General features: G+C 36.5%; 4 protein-coding genes across 5 annotated transcripts in view; 1 reads left to right on the forward strand and 3 right to left on the reverse strand.

The window, feature by feature from the left end:
* Positions 1-1,481: 1,481 nt before the first annotated feature.
* On the reverse strand, positions 1,482-11,832 carry LOC106067137 (uncharacterized). Its single transcript, XM_056016534.1, has 3 exons — positions 11,197-11,832; positions 7,133-9,183; positions 1,482-1,528 (listed from the first exon to the last, which is right to left on the reverse strand). The coding sequence occupies exons 2-3, from the start codon at positions 7,434-7,436 to the stop codon at positions 1,515-1,517; spliced, it is 318 nt and encodes a 105-aa protein (XP_055872509.1). The 5' UTR covers positions 7,437-9,183; positions 11,197-11,832; the 3' UTR covers positions 1,482-1,514.
* Positions 7,679-8,467, reverse strand: LOC129923600 (uncharacterized). Its single transcript, XM_056015238.1, has 2 exons — positions 8,393-8,467; positions 7,679-8,197 (listed from the first exon to the last, which is right to left on the reverse strand). Exons 1-2 carry the CDS (start codon positions 8,465-8,467, stop codon positions 7,679-7,681), a joined length of 594 nt encoding a protein of 197 aa, XP_055871213.1.
* On the reverse strand, positions 8,488-9,081 carry LOC129923601 (uncharacterized). Its single transcript, XM_056015239.1, has 2 exons — positions 9,061-9,081; positions 8,488-8,979 (listed from the first exon to the last, which is right to left on the reverse strand). Exons 1-2 carry the CDS (start codon positions 9,079-9,081, stop codon positions 8,488-8,490), a joined length of 513 nt encoding a protein of 170 aa, XP_055871214.1.
* A 9,714-nt stretch (positions 11,833-21,546) lies between the features above and the next one.
* LOC106067138 (hydroxyacid-oxoacid transhydrogenase, mitochondrial-like) overlaps positions 21,547-27,246 on the forward strand; it is a 35,127-nt gene continuing 29,427 nt past the window's right edge. The window contains exons 1-2 of one of the 2 annotated variants that reach the window (XM_056015701.1): positions 21,547-21,573; positions 22,844-22,900. The gene's annotated coding sequence lies outside the window, so the exon portion shown is untranslated. Of the gene's footprint in view, positions 21,574-22,245; positions 22,352-22,843; positions 22,901-27,246 lie in introns of those variants that run through there. The other variant, XM_056015700.1, reaches the window with a different exon arrangement.

A 27,246-nucleotide genomic window follows, 5' to 3' on the forward strand; every position in this document is an offset into this window, starting at 1 on the left:
GAGGGGACCCAGATGAAGGTGACATCCCTACGGTCGGCTGTTATTTGGTCCAACAGCTTCAGGCTCTTATGTACCAATGGGATGTCAGTCTTCATCCGCCCCAAAGCTTGCAATGCAGATTTGGAGTCGGAGCAGATTATAAATTTACTCCTTTCTGATGCTTTTACGGCCATAAGTGCAAGCAATATTGCGTGCAATTCGGCCGTAAAGATGGAGCAGCCATCGGGGAGTCTACGGGAGATTGTTTTGTTCCGAAAGGAGCAGGCACACGCGACCTTTCCCTCCATTTTGGATCCGTCTGTGTAGATGGTGCCACAATCTCCGTAGCTCTCCTGCAGTTCCCTAAAGTGGACTTGTAGTATGCTTGGGTCTGTATTTTCTTTTTTTGAAATTGAGGAGGGATAAATTTAATTTGGGTTTATTCATTAGCCAAGGAGGATTCTGAGGGGTTTCTATTTTAGAGATTTGGTCAATGGGTGGGGTTAAATTTTGGATGGGTTCTCTTATTCGAAGGCCCAACGGCTGTATGACGTTAGGCCTTGGATTGTATAATTCTACCTCTGTTTGGTTAAATATGGAGTCGAAAGCAGGGTTCGTGGGGTTGGATTTTAGCTTGACTATATACTGCATTGCAAGCTTTTTCATTCTTATATCCATGGGGAGTTCTCCAGCCTCCACATGGAGACTTAATATAGGTGATGTACGAAACGCGCCGAGACAGAGACGCATGGCAACATTTTGTATTGGTTTCAGTATTTTTAGGTACGACTTCCTTGCTGCTCCATATATTATGGATCCGTAGTCTAGCTTGGATCGAATTAGATTAGACTCCGATATAGCTCCCCAGTCCGTATGACTGAGTACATTAAGTATGTTTAATGACTTTTGGCATTTCTTAAGTTCCTTAATGAGGGGGAGAAAATTTGGAATCTAAGGTGAGGCCTAAAAATTTTGTAGTTTTCACGACGGATCTTCTTTTTGTGTATAAATAGTTCAGGGTCTGGGTGGAGTCCCCTTAAATTACAAAAATGCATACTAACTGTTTTGGAGTCCGAAAATTTAAAACCATTATCGTTTGCACAATTTTGAATTTTGTTTAAACATAACTGTACTTTTCTTTCTAAGGTGTTCATGTTTTTCCCATAAGTAGGATGTAACCATCTTCTTTTTTGAAGTAATGTTTTTATTATATATGATAAGTTTAAGGAATTATTTACAGCATATTGCAAGTCTGACATTTTCCATATTTAGTACCCTTGCAAGCATTCCTACATGCAAATACATTTTGCCTTAATATGATTACCTTAAAAAATGACAGGATATATTCTCAACATAGAAAATTGAAGCTTAGTTCTGTAGCTCAGAGAAAAGTGAAGCTTAGCTCTAATGCACAAATTGTAAGACAAATTTCCTTACGGATAATAAAGATTATTATTATTATTATTATTATTATTATTATTATTATTATTATTATTATTATTAACTTCACAACAGCCAACAATGGGTGGCACTCACTAGGCTATAGCTTCTGGAAAAGTAGCATTACACACACAAAAAAAAAAAGAATTACACATTTTAAACCATTCAAAAAATAGTTTGTTAAAAGTTTTTCTATAGTACAGTTAGAAGCTACTTGGGGGAGCTACCACATTCTACCAAGCGCGTCCCCAGGTGGCGGATAGGGGAAAGACCCTTAGATATAAGGGTTAGCTGTGAATAGCAAATAAACAGCTGCGGACCAACTGGTTTGCAGTCATGGAGGATGAGGTGAAGTATTCCAGTGGTTAGAATATCTACTAAAAACATCTCAGAAATCCAGGGAAATGATTGCAAAAAGCGAGTATAGGGCGCTCTAACTCTAAACCCGGGTAGATGAAACTCGTTAGCTAGAGATAGCAGTTCATCTAGGAGAGAAAACTCCGAAAATAAACACCTGCTGCCTTGCAGATGATCTTGGATGATCAAAGGCTATGGGAGCACACCCAGAAAGAAAAGCAGGCTGAAGTCGGAGTCAATGGGCCTCCTGGCGCATAACACATTGACACGCAACCTCATCTATGTTGGGAGTTCAGTAACGATTCTAATAGATGTGGCGTCCTGCCTGTGGAATCCCGCCACGCAGGTAGGGGGTCGGGCTCTCCGCCTCGATGGAGCCCACACAAGCGAGCTGGTGGTTCTATCTCTGCCTGTGGAGCCAGGAGCAGGGACAAGAAAGTAAATACTATTGGCCAACACTCCAAGACCAAAAGTCTAAAAATCTTACAATGGAACGCAGAGGGCATCCAAAAGAAAAAAGAAGCTCTAAAAATATTTCTGCATGACAAAGAAATTGATGTAGCTTGCATCCAAGAAACTCATTTGAACAGTAATCTTCGTTTCTCCATTAGAGGCTACACCTGCATCAGACAAGATAGAGAAAGCAGACCCAAAGGAGGAATCCTCACCCTCATTAAAAATGACATCCCTACCACAGACATAACTATGCACAACTCCTCAGAATCATAAATCATGGGAACTAAGCTAATTCTCCCAGATGGAAATAATCTATTTAACTGCTACTTCCCACCAGACAAGGAAATAGAGATTGACCACATACAAATACCTGACCAAGAAGACTGTCTAATCTTAGGAGATATGAATAGTCACTCTCAGAGCTGGGGATACCCAGACCTAAATGCCAGGGGAGAAGAAATTGAAGAATGGCAAGCAGAGAACAGACTTATCTTGCTTAGCAAACCTGAGGATAAACCAACCTTTTTTTCAAGAGCCTGGCTAACATCAACCACTCCAGAACTAGCCTTTGCAACAGACAACTTATCCAAAAAGTGCACCAGAGAAGTTGCAGACCAGCTAGCCACCAGTGACCACAGACCCATATTGATCAGTATGGTTACCTCCTTCAAAATATCAGAAAACTCCACTATCCTCAGATGGAACTACAAAAAAGCCAACTGGCACCTATTCTCAAAGCTCACAGACCTATACACAACTTCAATAAACTGCAAATCAAATCAGGTTAATAAGTCATTCTCAGCTTTCTCCAAAGCAATCCTCCTAGCAGCTAAGGAATTAATTCATAGAGCAGCAAGAAAAGATTATATCCCCAACTGGTCTGATCACCTTCAACAACTCCACAATGCCACTATTGAAGCCAGAAACACAGTAGAAAATAACCCTTGTATAGAAAATAACATAAATCTAAAAGCAGCTAACGCAGTTTTCAGGAAAAATTACCTTTCCGCCATGAGGAAAAGTTAACATGAAAAAACAGAACAACTAAACGTAGATAGAGATGGCCACAAACTCTGGCGTATAGCCAAATGTCTCAACCAGGAAGAAAACAGAACAACTCCTTTAGGAATAGAAAAGGACAACAAACCCCTGAAAGGCCAAGAAGCAGCAAATGAATTCATTAAGTTTTTCCAAAGCGTAGGACAAATACAAATCAATGAAAGTAGAAATAAAGATGTAAACTCAGAAATCCAAGATAGAATTAAAGAAAACAATCCAGCTTACTCCTTGGGAATGACCACTAATCTTAAAATGAAGGAACTTGATGAATCCCTAAAAGTCCTCAAACCAAAACAAGCCCCGGGCCCAGACAAATATCTAATGACATGCTTCTTCACTTGGGTCCTCAAGTCAAAAGAAAACTGCTACAAATATTCAATGCTAGCTGGAAATCTGGCAGAATTCCTAACATCTGGAAAAAAGCCATTATGATCCCTATACTAAAGCACGGTAAACCAAGAAATAAACTGGATAGCTACCGTCCCATCAGCCTCACTAGCTGTACTTGCAAACTGATGGAAAGAGTGATAAATAAAAGGCTGACATGGATCCTTGAGTCAAATAACCTACTCACTGAAGCCCAGGCTGGCTTTAGAAAAGGCAGATCAAATCGCCTTCATCACACAAGAAATAGAAGATGGCTTTCAAGAAAAGAAACCAACAACAATTGTGTGGGTTGAATTAGAAAAAGCATTTGACAAAGTCTGGGAACAAGGTCTCTTGCTCAAACTAATCCAGCATCACATATCCCACAGAATGTACAACTGGATAAAGGAATATCTAAATAATAGAAAAGCCTTAGTTTGCATGCAAGGACAAAGAAGCCACACAGTGGGTATAAAAAATGGCATCCCCCAAGGAGGAGTCCTATCCCCAACACTTTTCCTAATATTCATAAACGATCTAAATCAAAACCTACCAAGAAAAGTTAAAAGCAGCATATATGCAGATGACCTTGCCTTAATTAGCACAGAAGAATATTAGGAACATCGCAATTTCGATTACAAGATGCTCTCGATATACTCAATAATTGGTCCAAAGACTGGAGCATGTCCATCAACACAAAAAAGACCACATATACCATATTCTCACTGTCAACAAAACAACAAACAATAAAATTAACATTAGATAAGGAAGCTTTAGAAAAAAATGACAGCCCTACATACCTTGGAGTCACCTATGACCCGAGACTAACCTGGAAAAGCCAAATAGATAAAACACAGAGTAAAGGCATTCAGAGACTTTCCCTCTTAAAAAAATTAGCTGGCACAGATTGGGGAGCAAATCACAACATCCTGAAAAAGACCTATACCAGTTACGTAAGACCTGTACTAGAATATGGTGCCACAGCATGGGGCTCAGCAGCCCAAACCAACCTAAGAAAAATAGACAAGGTTCAAAATATTGGTCTAAGGATAATGACAGGAGCAATCAAAACAACACCCATAAGAGCTATGGAGGAAACCGCTGCCCTGATCTCTCTGGATGAAAGAAGAGAAATAAAAATCCTTTCCCAATTCACTAAATTGGAAACCATGGAGAGGCACCCACTCAGAACAAAATCCACAAAACTGGCACAAAAAAACGTCTCAAAAGGACCAATTTCATACAGGAATCTCTAAACCTAAAAAAGAAACACCAACTTGAAAAAATTACTCTGGAATCCTCGATACACTATAATGAATCTCCACCCTGGGACGAGAGCCCTCTTCCTACTATAAGGGACCATATTGAAAGCATAAAAAGAAAATCTGATTACAGACCAACAGAGCTCAAGAAAATAGTGAACTGTTTTCTACATACCAATTATCCTAGCAATCAGTGGATCAGAGTTTACACGGATGGCTCAACCCATAAAGCCACTACAAATGGAGGAGCTGGAATACTTATCGAATGGCCAGATGGAGGAAAACTAGAAAAATCCATTGCAACTGGAGAGCTCTCTGACAGTCACAGAGCAGAAAGGGAAGCACTACACAGTCAGATTGTCTTTCTAACCGATGCAAAAACAACCCTCCAAAGCCTGCAAAACTCTGATTTCTCATTAAAAATCTCAAAACAGCACTTACAAAGCTCTATACCAAGAGGCCCGTATAAGACATTGGCCCCAAATCACCCCAATAGAAAGAAAACTATATGGAGAGCTCCCTGATTTGGAAACCACTGCGCAGTTCATCTCATGTATTGGTCTAGTCATATGAACACTCCAACATAACAATGAGAACGATGAAGAAGAAGAAGTTAGAAGCAATATATATTTTCAAAATTGTTTAATTTTGTTTTAGGTCATTTCTATTTATGTATAATAAAAGCATTATTTAAATATTTATTGTAAGCTTAGATGGCTTATTAAAAAATTTATAAAACTTTTTTTAGTCAAGTGAAATGAAAAGGAAAAAGTTAATGACTGACTTATGAATGCATACTTGAAAGCCTCATAAAATGCTGTGAGAGACACATCAAAGAAACATTTGTTCCTAATTGAAGAGATAGCACACAAAATATCTCATTCTTTATAAATGCCTAAATGAGCAATGAAAACAAATGACTTAGTATAACTCTAATCACCAATAAACATTAATAAATGAATAAACCACACAAATGTTTACGAAATAATTCGTTTTTGAAGGAATGTCAGAAAATTACAAGATTTTCGTTGTAAACTATTTTAATCGCTTGCTCAACGAATACACTACACTGACACGTTTATTTTTTTTCTTACAAAGCTTATATCATTTCACTCTGATTCATCTTGGATCAAGTTGAAACTTTAAACAAAACACGAATCAATTAAAAAATTAAAAAATTAAAAGTTAATTTAAAATAAAGTAAATTTCCCCTTTCAGACCTTGCGATCAATAGGGCAACAACCAACCACCTTTACTTTTCCCCAACTAATGTCGGGTACCCATTAGAGATGGGTGGACTCAAGAGGCACCCAAAGATCCCAAAATTAAAAATCCTAGTCTTCACCAGGATTCCAACATGGGACAAAAACATGAATCAATTAGAAAATTAACTGATTAGTCTATGATTTTGTTTCCTATTGAATAATGGAAATATAACTTCTACATTGTTGAGAGATAGTTGTAATTGCAGAGTCCTTCCCTTTAAATATTCTTTTTTTTTAAAGGACTTTTTACATTTTGATTGTAATAATTGTTCTAAAAGAAAGTATTATATTTCATATACAAATTTTGTTTTTATTTTCAGCAGAGAAATTTAAATCTGCAGATAATTTACTTGCTTTAAAAATTAGTTTTGAAAATGTTTGGTTATCAATTGAACTATTTGGTTTTCACCAATGCTGAAATAATTTATAGTAGGCCAAACCATAGGTGTTTTCAACAAATTTCAAAAGATTGAATATTGAGCCAACAATTTGGATTTGAACAATACCAATAAAGTATAGAGAGTAAACTGAAAGATTTCACTGAAATAATTTTTTTTTACAATATAAACAATAGGGGTGTTTTTTGTATTTATTAACTGCAGGTTTATGTCAGGATTCCACAAAGAATAAAATCAAACTAGATAATGAAAAATTAAAGGAAAAAAAAACATTGAATGAAGGGAGAGAACCATTTCATTGCTGCCACATATCAATACTGCAAAGGTTATGTCCCCTATTTTTATATTTAAAAAAATATGAATAAATAAAAACTGATCAATTTTTTTTTATTGATTCCTGTGTTATCAATAATTATGAAAAATTAAACTTGATTAGTGAATGGGAAGTAGCTCAAAAAATTGTAAAAGAATCCACACAGAGACAGAATGGAATTATATTTTTCTTTAGCCTTAAAATAAGCAACTATGCTTTTCCCTATGTATTACTTACTTGGCTTTCTAACAGGGTGAGTAGATGTCAGCATTCTGACAGGGTGAGTAGATGTCAGCATTCTGACAGGGTGAGTAGATGTCAGCATTCTGACAGGGTGAGTAGATGTCAACATTCTGACAGGGTGAGTAGATGTCAGCATTCTGACAGGGTGAGTAGATGTCAGCATTCTGACAGGGTGTGTAGATGTCAGCATTCTGACATGGTGTGTAGATGTCAGCATTCTGACAGGGTGAGTAGATGTCAGCATTCTGACAGGGTGAGTAGATGTCAGCATTCTGACAGGGTGAGTAGATGTCAGCATTCTGCAGGATGAGTAGATGTCAGCATTCTGACAGGATGAGTAGATGTCAGCATTCTAATGAGTAGATGTCAGCATTCTAATGAGTAGATGTCAGCATTCTAAAGAGTAGATGTCAGCATTCTAAAGAGTAGATGTCAGCATTCTGACAGGCTGAGTAGATATCAGCATTCTGACAGGCTGAGTGGATGTCAGCATTCTGACAGGCTGAGTGGACGTCAGCATTCTGACAGGCTGAGTGGATGTCAGCATTCTACAGGCTGAGTGGATGTCAGCATTCTACAGGCTGAGTGGATGTCAGCATTCTGACAGGATGAGGTGATGTCAGCATTCTGACAGGATGAGGTGATGTCAGCATTCTGACAGGATGAGGTGATGTCAGCATTCTGACAGGATGAGGTGATGTCAGCATTCTGACAGGATGAGTTGATGTCAGCATTCTGACAGGATGAGTGGATGTCAGCATTCTGACAGGATGAGGTGATGTCAGCATTCTGACAGGATGAGTGGATGTCAGCATTCTGACAGGATGAGGTGATGTCAGCATTCTGACAGGATGAGTGGATGTCAGCATTCTGACAGGATGAGTGGATGTCAGCATTCTGACAGGATGAGTAGATGTCAGCATTCAGACAGGATGAGTAGATGTCAGCATTCAGACAGGATGAGTAGATGTCAGCATTCAGACAGGATGAGTAGATGTCAGCATTCAGACAGGATGAGTAGATGTCAGCATTCTGAAAGGATGAGTAGATGTCAGCATTCTAACAGGATGAGTTGATGTCAGCATTCTATTGAGTAGATGTCAGCATTCTGCAGGATGAGTAGATGTCAGCATTCTGACAGGATGAGTAGATGTCAGCATTCTAATGAGTAGATGTCAGCATTCTAATGAGTAGATGTCAGCATTCTAAAGAGTAGATGTCAGCATTCTAAAGAGTAGATGTCAGCATTCTGACAGGCTGAGTAGATATCAGCATTCTGACAGGCTGAGTGGATGTCAGCATTCTGACAGGCTGAGTGGACGTCAGCATTCTGACAGGCTGAGTGGATGTCAGCATTCTACAGGCTGAGTGGATGTCAGCATTCTACAGGCTGAGTGGATGTCAGCATTCTGACAGGATGAGGTGATGTCAGCATTCTGACAGGATGAGGTGATGTCAGCATTCTGACAGGATGAGGTGATGTCAGCATTCTGACAGGATGAGGTGATGTCAGCATTCTGACAGGATGAGTTGATGTCAGCATTCTGACAGGATGAGTGGATGTCAGCATTCTGACAGGATGAGGTGATGTCAGCATTCTGACAGGATGAGTGGATGTCAGCATTCTGACAGGATGAGGTGATGTCAGCATTCTGACAGGATGAGTGGATGTCAGCATTCTGACAGGATGAGTGGATGTCAGCATTCTGACAGGATGAGTAGATGTCAGCATTCAGACAGGATGAGTAGATGTCAGCATTCAGACAGGATGAGTAGATGTCAGCATTCAGACAGGATGAGTAGATGTCAGCATTCAGACAGGATGAGTAGATGTCAGCATTCTGAAAGGATGAGTAGATGTCAGCATTCTAACAGGATGAGTTGATGTCAGCATTCTATTGAGTAGATGTCAGCATTCTAACAGGATAAGTAGATGTCAGCATTCTAATGAGTAGATTTCAGCATTCTAATGAGTAGATGTCAGCATTCTGACAGGATGAGTAGATTTTAGCATCCACATGGAAATGAACTAACAAAAATTACAACTGAAAAATAAAACATTCAATGCATTTAGCTCCTTTGACATTTGGCTACTACAGCTGAAATAATATATTTATTATTCATTTACTTATGTACTTACAAGTTATAATAACTACTAGCATTATTCACCAGTTACGCCCATTTGTTTGTTTCTTGTGCCATGGAGCCCCTCTTTTTTCTTACTTATAGGTAACGTTGCAATAATAAGAGAAAGGTCCAAAAGTAAAGACTCCCACCCATACATTTCTTTGTCTAGCGAATTCTTTTATCTAGTATTCTAGTATGTTGAATTTTAATGGCCCAGTAAATTCATTTATTTCTCCGTCTTAAGTCTTATTTACACTATTTTTCTGCTTTTCAGTACTTAATAGAAATATTTGATTGGCTTTATGATATTTTTGGCCAGGACCCTTTTTCTTATTGCAACCTGCAAATCACGCTCACATAATAGTTTTGGCCAGAAATACACATTTTTCTGCACTTTCAATAAAACTGCACACATTTCAACAATCCCCCAATTGGTCCATGAATTTTAGTACATGTTACTTTGAATTAGAATGGCCTGCTTATAATAAAATACCACACAACTTTGTCATGAGTATTCTAGTGTCACTTTTCTCACTCTTCTTGCACCGCCCCTAAAAAAAATAATATTCCATACAATCACTGACTTTTCTTTGGCTTCTTTATTTACTATTAAATTATTTAATAAGCTCTATGTTGATGAAAATGCCATTATGAAATGTGATTGAGTATGAGTATGCCTATTTTTAGAATAAGATACATCCATCAAATCATTCCCAATACATTCAACAGCTGCCTGATATCTGACATATATTTGAGATTTAGTCAATTTAGATTGTCTCATTTCATCTAGATATCAAGATTATATCATCTAACAGTCTAGAATATGTCTAGATATATAATATACATTAAGATCTAGATTCCAGAGTTTTTAAATACAATTCTTGATCTAGATGATTAGATTTAGAATTTCATTGTCTCATTTCATCTGTCCTTGACTTTCATCATAATGGTACAGGTACTGTGATAGTTTAAGTAACCAAATCCCTCCACTTTTCCAGGTCAGCAGCTGTTCTTAGCATGATATCAAGAAAGTGGCCAGTCTATTCTTCTATGTTATACATCCAGCTTTTCTTTGGAAGACCCTTTCTTCATGCTCCCTTCACTGTACCTTGAATGACTTTTGATAGTGAGTCTTGTCTTACAATATGACCAAACTGGCTCATCTTTCATCTCTTTACAGCATTGAGTTCTTCCTTTTTGACAGCCAGTGTTGACTTGTAAAAGTAAAAAAATCAATTTTCCAAATAACTGATAACCAGCATTTTTCTGTAACATAAATTTCAATGGATTGAATTCTTTCAGCCTCAGCTTTCAGTGTCCAACTTTCACAACCATATAGGAGAACAGAGACCAAAATAGCAAAGAATACAATCTCAATTTTACAGGGAAAAAGATGTTAATCTTCTAGATTTTCCAGTTTGGTCATGGCAGCGGATGTAGACCTAAATTACACTTTACAGATGTTACTTGATTAGAGAAGATAAAGATCTAGGCCTTCTTGCTTATAGGTTGTTTGAAATAGGCATATTAAAAAGATCTATGTCATGACTAGATTTATAAATATATTTATATGTATAATAAAATACAATTTAAGTAGCATTAGGTAGAAGTAAATATGTAAGTTTGGTTCTAGATATATACAGGGCTTTTTTTGTGACGCTGCGTAACGCACCTTTTTCAATGTGGGGAAAAAATTATTACTTTTTTAACGTTTATTATTAATTTATTAGAAGTTAAAAGTTAGGCAATCCATCCCAGAATTCCCTGCACCTACTAATCACTGATTACTGGCACCTATTTTTTTTTACAAAAAAAGCACTGTATAATATAATATATATAGAGAGAAATAATGTAAGATTCTGTATTACTAATATTATATAGAATATATATAGATCTAGATCTAGTGTAATTATAAATTATTCATCACTTACAGATTTACCGAATGAGTGTAGATTTAGATTCTATATCTAGACTAGATATCTTAGATCTAGGACTAGGTAGCCACAACTAGGGGAGTACACTCGAGCTCGAGGGTGCGTCGCGCAGCCTTGTAGTATTGTATAGGTCCACTCAAATCACATCTAATAGGCCTATTCAATTATATTCACTTAAAACTTTATCTAGACCTAGATCTAGTAAATTCTAGTAGCCTAGTTGACTACTCAGAACTATCTAGAATCTATTCTAGATAGACATATAGAGTCTAGATTCTACATAGAAATCTAGTTGCGTCTCACTCTCTTACTGGATGGAGTCACTGGAGAGCAAGTCGGGCCTTGGTCGGTCTTAGCCTTAAATAGCTTAGTCAAGCTTCAGGCTCAGGGGTCACCCCTGTTATGTCGACCAACTTTCAGCTCACCCTTATACTCATTATAGATGACAGATCTAGCTCTAGATAATTATTCAATTATTGTAGATCAAGTTCTACATCATAATAAAGATTGCCTTCGATTTGTTAAGTTTGGAAGGTTGGTTTGAACCAAAAAACAAGCAGCACACTGTCAGATTGGTAATTTTAAAACTTGGAGTGGATCCTCGTCCTTCGTCGCCAAAAGTATGTACATCGTGCTCCATCACAAATGAGCTCGTGACACGTGAATTGAATAAGCGACGAATAAAAATCAAGATACGGTCGTTTCCGTTTAATCGTCACACATCACTTAAATTACTGTTAGGCTACTGTTCTGTTAATCATTTGAGGCTTGAAATGACGACAGCAATATTGACAAAACATTTACATGGGCAGTGTACTGCAATTCTAGATCTAAATCCAGATAGGGGCTATATATACATGTATTGTAACAGTATTTATTTTATGCATATTAAATTGACTATTTTCCTTGCATATGGTTACCAGACACTTGCACGCCCATGGGCGTATGACGGGAATACTAATAAGCCTTACAAAAGGAATACAAGTTTTAAATGTAGCCTTACAATATAGGCTATTTTCTGAAAAATATTATCTTATAAATTTCGTCCTAAGCGAATCATTTGTCAATCTAGTCATGCATGTTAATCAGTAATTTAAACTCTTAAGTTTAATCCTGGCTTATCTTATATTTTATCTTATATAATACAGATGTTACTTCAAAAAAGAAGATGATTACATCCTACGCGTCATGCATTTAGTCATGCATATTAACCAATGACTTAAATTCTGTCAAGTCACTGGTTTTCCTGGCTAGCTCAGGCAACCCATTCCATGCTCTAATACTGTAATAGCACTAGGGAAGAAGGAGCACATTTGTACGAATTCGTCCTAGAATATGGAATAAGAAGTGCACCTTTAATTAGATTGTAATAACTTAAGGGAGGCAGCTCAACGATATAGATGTTCATTTGCATGGGGAAATCACAAATAGATAGAACAACGTCTTGAGCACACCATATTCATCAGCTCTTGACTTGGGCGGAAAGTCCTTATCTTCCTTCTCATATCAACATCCTTCTCAGTCTAGTCTATTAAATAGTGCTCACATTCTGCACTATCTTGGATGGTAGTGTGCATGGCGATGTTGTGCTAATGTTAGAAGATATTACGTCATTGTTTGTTGTTTATGTTTTATGCGAAAGCAAAGAATCGGACGGAAATAAAAGTTAGTTATATATGTCTATCTTGATAAAGACAGTCTCGTTATTATCATTATTAATTAGTAACGTCTACAGTAATTTATTATTAATCTGTGACAACAGAACATGGTGTCAGATTTGGTTTCAGATCTTGTGTCAGATCTGGTGTTAGATTAGGTGTCAAATCTAGTGTCACTTTGCTTTAAAGTGCTGGTAACAGGTAGATCTCTAGATCTAGTCTAGTGGTTTCTAAATTGCTAAAAGTACATTTTATTTGTGGTGTCGTTAGTTCATGTTGTTAGATCTAGATCTAGACATAGAATCTAGAATCTGTACGAATAATGGAATTATTCGATCCTCCTAAACCGTTGTCACTAGACGGTAATCTATCTGAAAGATGGAAAAAATGGAGACAAAGTTTTGAACTGTTTATGGTCGCCACTGAAAAAAATACGAAGCCCGAGCCAGTGAAGAAAGCTTTATTGTTACACCTGATCGGTGAACCCGCTCGAGACATTTACAATACTTTTCAAGTATGTGAAGATGAGGCTGTAGACAAAGTAATTGAAAGGTTTCAGAATCATTTTTTGCCTAAGTCCAACACTGTGTATGACAGATTTAAATTCTTTTCAAGAAAGTAGAAAGACGGAGAAACGTTTGAACAGTATTATACTGAGTTAAAGAATTTGGCAAAAGAAGGCAAGTTTGACAACCTTCGAGATGAACTCATCAGAGATCGATTGGTATGTGGCATACAGTCGGATCGAGTGAGAGAGAGACTCCTGAGAGATGTAGACTTAACTTTAGAGAAAGCAGCAAGCATAATTCGTGCTGACGAGCATACCCAGAACCAAATGATAGACATGAAAGGACTACATGTGGATGCTGCTAATAAATTAAAGAAGACAGAAGATAGAAAGCCAGTCAAAACCTCACAGGAAAATATGGCAAAGAATCATGTCACAAGTTTCATTAGAGATTGCAGATCTTGTGGTGGAGCTCATGGAAAATACAATTGCCCAGCATTCGGACAGACATGCCGAAAATGTAAAAAAAGAAATCATTTCGCTGTAAAATGTCGTTCGAAACACTTCAAAGCTATTGATTTACTGGAAGATGAAAGTCAGTCAAGCCAAGTAAATGAGTTGTGGTTTGAGGCAATTGGTACTGACAACAATGTCAAAGTTTGGATGGTTGATGTCAATATTATGGGAAAAATAGTCAAAATGAAGATTGACACAGGAGCACAAGCTAATGTGATATCAAGTCAACGTGGAACAATTTAGAAACTGATACTCAGTTAAAGAATTCAAATACTGCCCTACGAGCATTGGGGGATGAAGCATTAGAACTGAAGGGAGTTGCATCGGTCACATTTAAAGTCGGCGATGTAGAAGTTAAAGATGATCTGTACGTGATCAAGAAAAGTATAAATCCTATACTAGGTCTGAAGACATCTATTGCTTTAAAACTAATTGAGGCAAAGAGAAATGTCGAAGTACACGATGTCAAGCAACAAAATGAAGTTCCACGAGTGTTGATGAAAAAATATAATCAAGTATTCGAAGGACTCGGTACATACAAAATGAAGTATCACATTAAACTGACTTCAGATGCAAAACCAGTTATTCAATGTGCGCGCAGAGTTGCACCATCACTCTATGAAGAATTAAAAAGAAAACTCACACAAATGCAACAAGATGGAGTGATCACAGAAGTTGATGAGCCAACAGAATGGGTTCATAACTTGGTTATAGCAAAGAAGAAAGATAATTCTTTGAGGTTGTGTTTAGATCCCCGAGAACTGAACAAATATATAATGAGAGAACATTTCACTATACCAACATTTGAGTAAATCAATAGTTCACTGGGAGCAGCAAAAGTGTTTAGTATACTTGATCAAAAGGATGCATATTGGCAAGTGGAGTTGGATGAACCAGGCTCTTATTTATGTACATTCAATACTCCGTTTGGAAGATACAGATTCTTGAGAATGCCTTTTGGTATATCCTCAGCTAGTGAAGTATTACAGAAACGTGCTTATCAAGTATTCGGAGACATCCCAGGTGTACATATCATGTCAGATGACATGCTGATTGCAGCAAAAGATGAAAAAGAACATGATCAAATTTTTGAAAAGGTTCTGGAGAGAGCTAGAAAGAACAATGTAAAGTTCAACAAGAACAAGATACAATATAAACTTTATGGTGTTAATTATCTCGGAAGACAAATTGGAGCAGATGGTATTCGTCCGGATCCAGCTAAAATCAAAGCAATAATGGAGATGCCAGCACCAACAGATCGAACAGGAATTCAAAAACTGCTAGGGATGTTGAACTTTCTGTCAAGTTTCATTCCAAACATGTCAACAATTACCAGTCCATTGCGTGAATTGCTAAAGAAAGATGTATTGTGGCAGTGGAATGCAGAGCAAGAAAATGCTTTCCAACTAATAAAGAAAACACTTAGTGAAGCTCCAGTTCTGCAATTGTTTAACCCTGAAAAGCCAGTTACTATTCAGTGTGACGCTTCTTCTAAAGGGTTGGGAGCATGTTTAATGCAAGAAGACATATAAGTTGCGTATACGTCAAGATCATTGACAGAAACAGAGTGCAGATATGCACAAATAGAAAAGGAAAATGTTAGCTATAGTGTTTGCAGCTGAACATTTTCACCATTATATTTTTGGAAGAACTGTGACTGTACAATCAGATCACAAACCTTTGCAAACTATTGTGACTAAGCCTTTACATAAGATTTCACCAAGACTTCAGTTGATGATGTTAAGACTGTTGAGATATCAATTAACAGTAATCTTACACTCCAGGTTCAAAAAATGCAAATAGCTGATACGTTATCGCGTGCGTACATCAATGGTCAAGAACAATCAAATTCAAATGATGACATGGTTATGAGAATTCATAGCGCAACAGCACAGTTTCCGGGAAGTGATCAGAAGATTATTGAAATTAGAAGGAAAACTGAATCTGATGCTAAATTAAAACTTGTAATGAATTATGTCAGAGAAGGTTGGCCAAAGATAAAAACTCAAGTTCATGAAACAGTGAAAGTGTATTGGTCATTTAAAGACAGTATTCATGAAGAGAATGGAATATTGTTTTATGGGAACAGAATTATAATTCCTTCAAGTATGAGAAATGAAATTCTCGATAAATTGCACATAGATAATTTTGGTCTTGAAAAAACCAGATCCAAGGCAAAACAGAGTGTGTTTTGGCCAGGATTGTCCAAAGATATTTTTTCGACAATAATGAAATGCGCAACATGTGCAACGTTCAAAAGAAATAATGTGAAGGAAAAATTGCTACCTCATGCTGTACCAGACAGACCATGGAAAAAGGTTGCGACAGATTTGTTTGAATGGCGAAACAATGACTATTTGCTAGTTGTGGACTATTTCTCTAAATACCCTGAAATAAAACGACTAGAGAACAAAACAGCAGAATGTGTTATCAGGGCAATGAAAGGTAATTTTGCTAGACATGGCATACCAGAAGAAATAGTGAGCGACAATATGCCATTCAATAGCTATCAATATAGAGAGTTTGCTTCTGAATTGGGTTTCAAGATAACAACATCAAGTCCCAGATACCCTCAATCAAATGGACAAAGTGAGGTGTATGTTGGTATCGTAAAGCAGATATTCAACAAAGCATACAAAAGTGGGAAAGATCCATATCTCGCTATGCTCGAGTATAGAAATACTCCGATAAGCGGACTGCTTTATTCGCCATCACAACTGCTGATGAGTAGAAGACTCAGGGACGTCATTCCAACTGATCCCAAACTATTGAAACCATCGGTAGCTAAAAATGCAGAGACATTACTCAACGAACGACAGAGAAAAAGGAAAGTGAAATACGATTCAAAAGCAAGGTTACTTAAAGACTACTCTGTCGGGGAGAAGGTGAGAGTTCGTCTAGGACAAACATGGCAGAAAGCAGTCGTCATTAAGAAACATCCGTCACCCAGATCTTACATCATAAAGACAAATGATGGGAAAACATACAGACGAAATCAACGGTTTTTAAACAAGAGCTACGAAGAAGACATCTCTGGGTACTATGACACCGACGAAGACAATGAACAGCAAACTGTTAGAACAAACGAAACAGGCAATTATCTTATCTTATATAATACAGACGTTACTTCAAAAAAGAAGATGATTACGTCCTACGCGTCATGCATTTAGTCATGCATATTAACCAATGACTTAAATTCTGCCAAGTCACTGGTTTTCCTGGCTAGCTCAGGCAACCCATTCCATGCTCTAATAGCACTAGGGAAGAAGGAGTATTTGTACAAATTTGTCCTAGCATATGGGACGAGGAATGTGCCTTTATCTTTGTGTCTTTCAGAGTATTTTATTAAATTTTGTTTTTGTATTTGAAGATTATGGTTCAGTGTTTTATGTATGATTGCTACTTTACTTTTGAGCCTTCTGTCCTGAAGGCTTTCTAAATTTAGTGATTTTACTAAAGGTGTTACTCTAGTCAAATGTGAATATTCGTTTGTTATGAATCTCACTGCTCTATTTTGTGTCTGTTCCAGTTTCTTAATGTTTTCTTGAGTTGAGGGGTCCCAAACGGAGGATGCATATTCTATTATTGGCCTAACCAAGGTTAAGTAACATTTTAGTTTTATGTTCTTATTTGATTTATAGAAATTTCTTTTAATAAATCCTAATGCTTTGTTTGATTTTTTTGTAGTTTCATCAATATGTGGATTCCATGATAGTTTTTCATTTATTATAACACCTAGGTATTTTGCGTTTTTAGTCTGTGATACTGGTTTGCCATGAATAAGATAAGTGGAATTAATTTGTTTTAGTTTTTTTGTTACTCTTAACAACTGACATTTTTCTGGGTGGAAAGACATGCTCCAATTTGATTCCCATTTCTGTAATTCATCTAATTCTCTTTGTAAAATATCTGTGTCTTGTGTTGTTTTTATTGTTCTATATATTATGCAATCGTCTGCAAATAATCTGACTTTTGTTCCTGAACTAATGCAATTTGGTAAATCATTTATGTAAATTAAAAATAGTAGTGGACCCAAGACTGTACCTTGAGGTACACCTGAGTTTACTGTTATCGGTGTTGATTTAGAGCCATTTATTATTACAGTTTGTTCTCTCCCTATCAGAAAGTCTTTAATCCACTGATGCAGTGGACCATTAATGCCGAAATATTTTAATTTTTTAAGCAAACTATGGTGGTGAACTTTGTCAAAAGCCTTAGAAAAATCTAGTAAGATAGCATCTATTTGTTCACTATTATCTAAACCTTTTGAAAAATCATCAATTAGTCCTATTAGTTGTGTTTCACATGATCTATATTTCCTCAGTTCCTCATTATAAACCAACATCTAGAGAACTTGCTGTGCCGGTCAAGACAACCAGAAGTGGTCGAGTTGTCAAAATTCCTAGTAAATATAAGTATTAAGAACTTTAAAAGGAAGGATGTGATAATAGCTTCAAAAGGAAGGATGTGCTAATATTAGAAGATATTACGTCATTGTTTGTTGTTTATGTTTTATGCGAAAGCAAAGAATCGGACGGAAATAAAAGTTAGTTATATATGTCTACCTTGATAAAGACAGTCTCGTTATTATCATTATTAATTAGTAACGTCTACAGTAATTTATTATTAATCTGTGACAACAGAACAGATGTCATAACAATATATATATATATCAGAAATCAAAGGCTGTAAAACTAGTAGGCCTAATAGTCTATTAAGTATAGACGAATGGATTTTTTACTGTAGTTAATCTTTCATGCCTCTTAAACTATTACCATATAGCAATGTTTAAAAAAAAATAGGTGCCGGTACTCAGTGATGGATTACCAAACTTTTAACTAGACTACTAATAAATTAATAATAAACGTTAAAATACACATTGGAAAAGGTTCCGGTACGCTGTACCGGTGCGTACCGTCACAAGAAAAAGCACTGCCATATAGGCCTAGTTATGTGAACAAAGAGTTTTTTGCTCAGACTCATTCTTTAATTTTGACGATGCATATCGGTATAGGGTAACGTGGGGCAAAAAGCCCCCCCCCCCAAGCTTCTGTGGCCTGTACAAGCTAGCTTATTGGCTGCCTGGTCGTGCGGTTTGCGCGCTGGACTGTCGTTCAGATTTATCGATGGTCCCGGGTTCAAACCCTGCCCGCTCCCATCCCCCGTCGTCCTGTGGGAGGTTTGGACTAGGAAAACATTTTTACATTAATATAATTTTATCTTAAATTTGGTTTTCAAATAGTGTTATATGTCTAATTTACAAATTAGTTTTTAAAATAATTTTATTTCAATGTATCTAAAAATTATTGCATGACATTTAAACAAAATTTTAAGGGACATTTACCCCACACTTGGGTCAAAAAGCCCTTCCAAGAGGCCTCTTACCCCTAAAGCAAAAATTGTGGTAAATAAAGAATTTAATTGTTTTTTAAATCTCTTAGGTGTATATATTATTGTTTATATAGGCCTACATTTGTATGTGTAATTTTGTTTTCAAATATTTTTTGTATCCTTGCACACAAGAATAATACCGGTAATGATAATTGATTAAAAATTATGTTCAAGCAAATTAAGATATTCTTCTCTTCGTAGATGTTTGTTTTTGTGTATAAATTTATGCTGGTAATTTTGTTTTCAATTTTAGTTTGTAAACAAGATAAAAAAAGAAAATTGATTAAAAAATTATGCAGAAGCAAAATTAATGAAAACTAAGAACTTTAAAAATTATGTTTATTTTTTTCAGCTCTTAGTTGTATATATATATATATGTATTAGTGTACCAGTACGTAATTATATAAACATATGAATTTTGTTTTTAAATGATTTTAGCTTGAGCTATTTGGTATACACAAACATAAATAATAAATTTTGATAAACAAGTTTAAAAAGTATAAGTGAAATATTTAATAATTATTAATGTAATTTGAGTGATTTATTCAACATCACAGACAATAAAAAAAAATGATCCAACAAAATGTTCCTCTAAGCCTTGGCAGCTATTGTGGTACCAAAGTTGGCACTTTTGGCATTGTATCCAAGTTCGCCCACTAGTATCATCATAGAAGTTCTCAAAGCAGCTACTACAAGGAGTAACAGGTGGGACTGTTTGCTTTGCTGCCTTTCCTTTCCCTTTTTTGTTGTTGTTTGGGAAGCAGCACCATCAACTTTATTTGAAACACGTACAGATATCTTTTTTTCTTCCAGTCTCTTTTTGAAAGGCGAGGCAGTTAATAATGTCGCTTAAGTTGGTCTTTAAAGCGTTTCTATGGGTCACCCCTGCTACTTCGATCACAATTTAGCATACGGGATTCGTGCCATGCCCTGCTTAACTATCGGAGCATAAGAAGTCCCTCTCTGCTCGCTATACTGTCCATACCGGCGTTCGCGTTCGCAATACCATCGCTGTTTGTAATGCAGTGTTGCCACCGTATCTACACGATGGAGAGCAAGCATCTTTGGTGAAAGCGTTCAAGAAGTCTTAATGCTTTCGATATAGTAACCATGGCCTCACCATTAACACAAAAAAGACTGAAGTCTTATATTTGCCTGCTCCAGGGAAAGCCTACTCGGATCCAAGCATCAAGATAAATGGACATGATATAAATGCAATGGACAGATTCACCTATCTTGGCAGCACACTCTCCAGAAACGGAAAGATCAATAATGAATCGACCTGCGTATCGCCAAGGCCAGTGCATCATATGGCAGACTGTCTAAAAATGTCTGGAACAGACGAAGTATCACCACAAATACAAAGCTAGGGGTCCATCGAGCTGTCATCCTTCCTAGATTGCTCTATGTCTCAGAAACGTGGACAGTGTACAGAAAACATGTAAAGAAACTGAACCACTGCCACATGACATGTCTAAGAAAAATACTGAATGTCAAATGGCAATACCAGATACTGAAGTCCTTCAAAGAGCGGGTCTGCAAAGCAATCCTGATGCAATCCCAACTGCGATGGGCAGGACACGTCTGCAGAATGGAAGATCGCCGCATCCCTAAACGACTCCTGTAAGAGCAATTAAGGGAAGGAAAGCGCTCACAAGACGGACAAAGAAAACGCTTAATTAGGGACACCATCAAAGCTTCTCTGAAAGCGTTCAGCATGCCACCTGGGAGATAGAAAAGCGCCAGAGAAGAAAAGCAAGGCCAATGACACTAGTTCCAGCTGGAATAGCCTGCCCCTGTGTGCAGCCGAACAATCCGGGCTCACATAGGTCTCATCAGCCACACGAGGAGGCACAAAACCCCAGTGCAAAGCCACCAGACCCTGGATGACAAAAGTGATCATCATCAACCACGATGGACGAACTATATAGGCCTATATATATATATATATATATATATATATATATATATATATATATATATATATATATATATATATATATATGTCAGATACATTAGGGTTGAGAGAATCACTGCTTGGAAGAAACTGATTTATTTAGCCAAATTCACAACTGCAGGCGTCCAAAAGCACTAGGCCTAGGTCGTAGGACGTAATCTTTTTTTAAAGTAATGTCTGTATTTCTTAAGATCAGAAGATACATGACTGATTTTTTTTCATTCTATTATGAATATAAGAATAACACAAAAGGTAGATAATTCGTTATCATGATTTTAAAAATTATATAGGCGAGGGCTCACAATCGGTGCTTCTGTTGCTTGGTATTTTATCCCAAAATCCAAGTAATTTTTCTTTATTGTTTGTATAAACATAATTAGATATATTAATAGATCTAGTAGCTCACTAAAAAACGTTCAAAAAGTATTACTAGACCTAGTCTAGATATCTCTATATATTATATAGATTCTACATCTAAACAGATTTTACTTGCAACACGCCGCCTTCTTGGCTTCCTGCTAAATGTACCCATGATTTTCAACGATTGCAAATGTATCTTTAGTCTATATCTACTAATCTCCAGAATAAACTAGCTAGGCAAAACCTAATTTCTCCGAAATCTTTGTCAAAGAAAATTATAATGGTATTTAGATCTAGATGTAGAGTCTCTAGATCTAGTTAATTTAGCCTTAGTGCCTTAGCCTTAGTGCCCTAAGGCCAAGGCTAAGCCGCGACACCAGCCTTGTCCGACAGTTAGAATAGAATACTGAATAGATATAAAATAGAATCATCATCATGTCTAAGAATCTATCCCTATAATCTATATTATTATTTATTATAATTTATATATATATATAGACTATATGTCTAGACTCCTAGATTTCTAGTTACTAATCTAGAATTCTTATTTATAGATCTAGAATCTAGACATAGATCTAGATCAAGCTAGATCTTTTCTAGGTATTTTCCTTCATGATTAAAACTTGGAAATAGAGAAGAAGAAAAAATGTGTAACAACTAGATCTAGATCTAAATCTAGATCTAGATTTAGATCTAGAATTAACTCGATCTAGATCTAGTCTACATTATTAGTTATTAGAATCTCGACTCTAGAGTCTAGAGGTCAATATTATAATATTGATAATATTATAGATCTAGACTCTATATGTCTAGACATTCAAATTTAGTCTATAGCCTATAGAGTATAATAATATGTAAATAATATTGTTACTCTACTAAAGTAAAGTTTCTAATCTAGTGACCTAGTGCTAGTCTAGATCTAGGTCTAGTCTAGATCTAGATCTAATTCTTAGCCAATAATTCTAATGCTAATCTATTATATAACAACTACTAGAGATAGATCTATATATATTAAATATATATATATATATTAATATAATTATATATACATAATATTATAATTATATATAGTATAGTTAAGTATAGTATATTATATATATATATATAATTTATAAAATAAAATATATTAATAAAATGTAGATCTATATTATAATTATAATATTAGTCATTAGATTTAGACTAGAAATCTACAAACTGGAATTTTGGAATGAATAGTCTGAGTAGACGTAGAACACAATCAATTTTATTTTTAAGGTTGACTTGAAGCTGGAAGTTCAGTTTTGAAATTGAAGGCTGAAGTCAGTGAAGGAGGTAAGAAACTCATTAGTCTTTGTCTTACTCTTACTTACTAGAATTTACTAGATCTATCTACTATCTAAATCTAGATCTATTGCTAATTTATTACTCAAATTACTCTACTGTATTTAGTAGATTCTAGCTTCAATTTTTTAAAATTTATTGTAATTGTTAATTAAATCTAGATAATTAATCTTAATTTATAATTAATAGTAATTAGATCTAGATCTATAAGTTAAAGACTATAGGCTATATAATATTTTATTATGATGATAGATTCTAGATCTAGAATCAGTGCAGTTCGCGGGGCCCTAGGTGAGTGTCATATGCGGGGCCATAAGTATAAGCTGTAAGTGTAGACAATATAGGCCTACCATACTACATCACGCTAATGTCTCGTCAGCCTTTGATTTTGATGCTGTAGGCCTTATTTTGGATACAAAACATAGATCTAGTACCTTATGTAGGTACTGTAATATTGGCCTTTTGACTACACTACATATTGTACTGCAAGGAAGATTTTACCTTTAAGTTTAATCAAGGTAAAGTAATGATTCCGAAATTTGTTCATGAAAAATCAACTAACTAGATAATAATATTTCTGCTAAACGCGCTGGAGGTTAGGAATATTAAAAATCTCAATTGTTCATAGCGATGGGGGGAATGGTTGAGTTTAAAATCCCTCGCCAATAAAAACCTATAGGAAAACTAAAGTATTCTAAATTCTTTAAAATGTAGCCATGGCGTTTTTAGCTTAACTCCCCCCCCCTCCCCCACCAATAAAAAGAAAAACAAAGCCAAAGTCACTAAATAAATTACATAAGAGTATCTATAAAGGGATATTGAGTTTAACTAAAGGATAAATTGTCACCAGATTGCATAATCAACGCAAAAAAGGTGATGTGTAAAAAAAAAAAAAAAAAAAAAAAAAGCAAAGCTACAGTCACTACATTCCATGAGCGTAACCGAAAGAAGTTTGAAGATAAAATCCTTACATAAGGAAAAAAATATTTAAAAAATCGAAGTTAAACTACATTCAACAAATTGCATGAGCCTATAGCCAAGTGGGTTTTTTTTTTCTTCTTCTTCTTCTTCGTTCTCATTGTTATGTTGGAGTGTTCAGATGAGTAGACCAATACATGAGATGAACTGCGCAGTGGTTTCCAAATCAGGGAGCTCTCCATATAGTTTCCTTTCTATTGGGGTGATTTGGGGCCAATGTCTTATACAGGCCTCTTGGTATAGAGAGCAGTTTTGGAGGACATGGTCTGCATTATCTGGTGATACTCCACATGGGCAGATTTCACTGGTTCCAATTTTGAGCTTCCGGTACATGTGTTGTCGCACTCTGTTGTGTCCGGTCCTGAGTCGAAAGATTAGGCATTGGTCTTGTCGGGATAGCTTACAGTAAACATCATCTTTCTTGTGATTTGGATGAGAGCTCGTCCATTTCTCATTTATTTTATTTACGATTAATTTCTTCAATTCTTCTGGGTAGAGTGCAGAGTTTATTAGTGTGTTAGTTCTCCCACTCTTGGCGAGTGTGTCAGTGTGTGTTAGTATGAGTTGGTATCCATTGAATTACAGTTTTTTTGCTGTTGTTGTTGAGCTTTGTAAGTGCTGTTTTGAGATTTTTAATGAGGAATCAGAGTTTTGCAGGCTTTGGAGGGTTGTTTTGCATCGGTTAGAAAGACAATCTGACTGTGTAGTGCTTCCCTTTCTGCTCTGTGACTGTCAGAGAGCTCTCCAGTTGCAATGGATTTTTCTAGTTTTCCTCCATCTGGCCATTCGATAAGTATTCCAGCTCCTCCATTTGTAGTGGCTTTATGGGTTGAGCCATCCGTGTAAACTCTGATCCACTGATTGCTAGGATAATTGGTATGTAGAAAACAGTTCACTATTTTCTTGAGCTCTGTTGGTCTGTAATCAGATTTTCTTTTTATGCTTTCAATATGGTCCCTTATAGTAGGAAGAGGGCTCTCGTCCCAGGGTGGAGATTCATTATAGTGTATCGAGGATTCCAGAGTAATTTTTTCAAGTTGGTGTTTCTTTTTTAGGTTTAGAGATTCCTGTATGAAATTGGTCCTTTTGAGACGTTTTTTTGTGCCAGTTTTGTGGATTTTTGTTCTGAGTGGGTGCCTCTCCATGGTTTCCAATTTAGTGAATTGGGAAAGGATTTTTATTTCTCTTCTTTCATCCAGAGAGATCAGGGCAGCGGTTTCCTCCATAGCTCTTATGGGTGTTGTTTTGATTGCTCCTGTCATTATCCTTAGACCAATATTTTGAACCTTGTCTATTTTTCTTAGGTTGGTTTGGGCTGCTGAGCCCCATGCTGTGGCACCATATTCTAGTACAGGTCTTACGTAACTGGTATAGGTCTTTTTCAGGATGTTGTGATTTGCTCCCCAATCTGTGCCAGCTAATTTTTTTAAGAGGGAAAGTCTCTGAATGCCTTTACTCTGTGTTTTATCTATTTGGCTTTTCCAGGTTAGTCTCGGGTCATAGGTGACTCCAAGGTATGTAGGGCTGTCATTTTTTTCTAAAGCTTCCTTATCTAATGTTAATTTTTTTGTTTGTTGTTTTGTTGACAGTGAGAATATGGTATATGTGGTCTTTTTTGTGTTGATGGACATGCTCCAGTCTTTGGACCAATTATTGAGTATATCGAGAGCATCTTGTAATCGAAATTGCGATGTTCCTACATATTCTTCTGTGCTAATTAAGGCAAGGTCATCTGCATACATGCTGCTTTTAACTTTTCTTGGTAGGTTTTGATTTAGATCGTTTATGAATATTAGGAAAAGTGTTGGGGATAGGACTCCTCCTTGGGGGATGCCATTTTTTATACCCACTGTGTGGCTTCTTTGTCCTTGCATGCAAACTAAGGCTTTTCTATTATTTAGATATTCCTTTATCCAGTTGTACATTCTGTGGGATATGTGATGCTGGATTAGTTTGAGCAAGAGACCTTGTTCCCAGACTTTGTCAAATGCTTTTTCTAATTCAACCCACACAATTGTTGTTGGTTTCTTTTCTTGAAAGCCATCTTCTATTTCTTGTGTGATGAAGGCGATTTGATCTGCCTTTTCTAAAGCCAGCCTGGGCTTCAGTGAGTAGGTTATTTGACTCAAGGATCCATGTCAGCCTTTTATTTATCACTCTTTCCATCAGTTTGCAAGTACAGCTAGTGAGGCTGATGTGGCAGTAGCTATCCAGTTTGTTTCTTGGTTTGCCGTGCTTTAGCATAGGGATCATAATGGCTTTTTTCCAGATGTTTGGAATTCTGCCAGATTTCCAGCTAGCATTGAATATTTGTAGCAGTTTTCTTTTGGCTTGAGGACCCAAGTGAAGAAGCATGTCATTAGATATTTGTCTGGGCCCGGGGCTTGTTTTGGTTTGAGGACTTTTAGGGATTCATCAAGTTCCTTCATTTTAAGATCAGTGGTCATTCCCAAGGAGTAAGCTGGATTGTTTTCTTTAATTCTATCTTGGATTTCTGAGTTTACATCTTTATTTCTACTTTCATTGATTTGTATTTGTCCTACGCTTTGGAAAAACTTAATGAATTCATTTGCTGCTTCTTGGCCTTTCAGGGGTTTGTTGTCCTTTTCTATTCCTAAAGGAGTTGTTCTGTTTTCTTCCTGGTTGAGACATTTGGCTATACGCCAGAGTTTGTGGCCGTCTCTATCTACGTTTAGTTGTTCTGTTTTTTCATGTTAACTTTTCCTCATGGCGGAAAGGTAATTTTTCCTGAAAACTGCGTTAGCTGCTTTTAGATTTATGTTATTTTCTATACAAGGGTTATTTTCTACTGTGTTTCTGACTTCAATAGTGGCATTGTGGAGTTGCTGAAGGTGATCAGACCAGTTGGGGATATAATCTTTTTTTGCTGCTCTAGGAATTGATTCCTTAGCTGCTAGGAGGATTGCTTTGGAGAAAGCTAAGCATGACTTATTAGCCTGATTTGATTTGCAGTTTATTGAAGTTGTGTATAGGTCTGTGAGCTTTGAGAATAGGTGCCAGTTGGCTTTTTTTGTAGTTCCATCTGGGGATGGTGGAGTTTTCTGATATTTTGAAGGAGGTATCCATACTGATCAATATGGGTCTGTGGTCACTGGTGGCTAGCTGGTCTGCAACTTCTCTGGTGCACTTTTTGGATAAGTTGTCAGTTGCAAAGGCTAGATCTGGAGTGGTTGATGTTAGCCAGGTTCTTGAGAAAAAGGTTGGTTTATCCTCAGGTTTGCTAAGCAAGATAAGTCTGTTCTCTGCTTGCCATTCTTCAATGTCTTCTCCCCTGGCATTTAGGTCTGGGTATCCCCAGCTCTGAGAGTGACTATTCATATCTCCTAAGATAGGACAGT

This window comes from Biomphalaria glabrata, chromosome 17 (genome assembly GCF_947242115.1).
Source record: "Biomphalaria glabrata chromosome 17, xgBioGlab47.1, whole genome shotgun sequence".
Classification (NCBI taxonomy): Eukaryota; Metazoa; Mollusca; class Gastropoda; family Planorbidae; genus Biomphalaria; species Biomphalaria glabrata.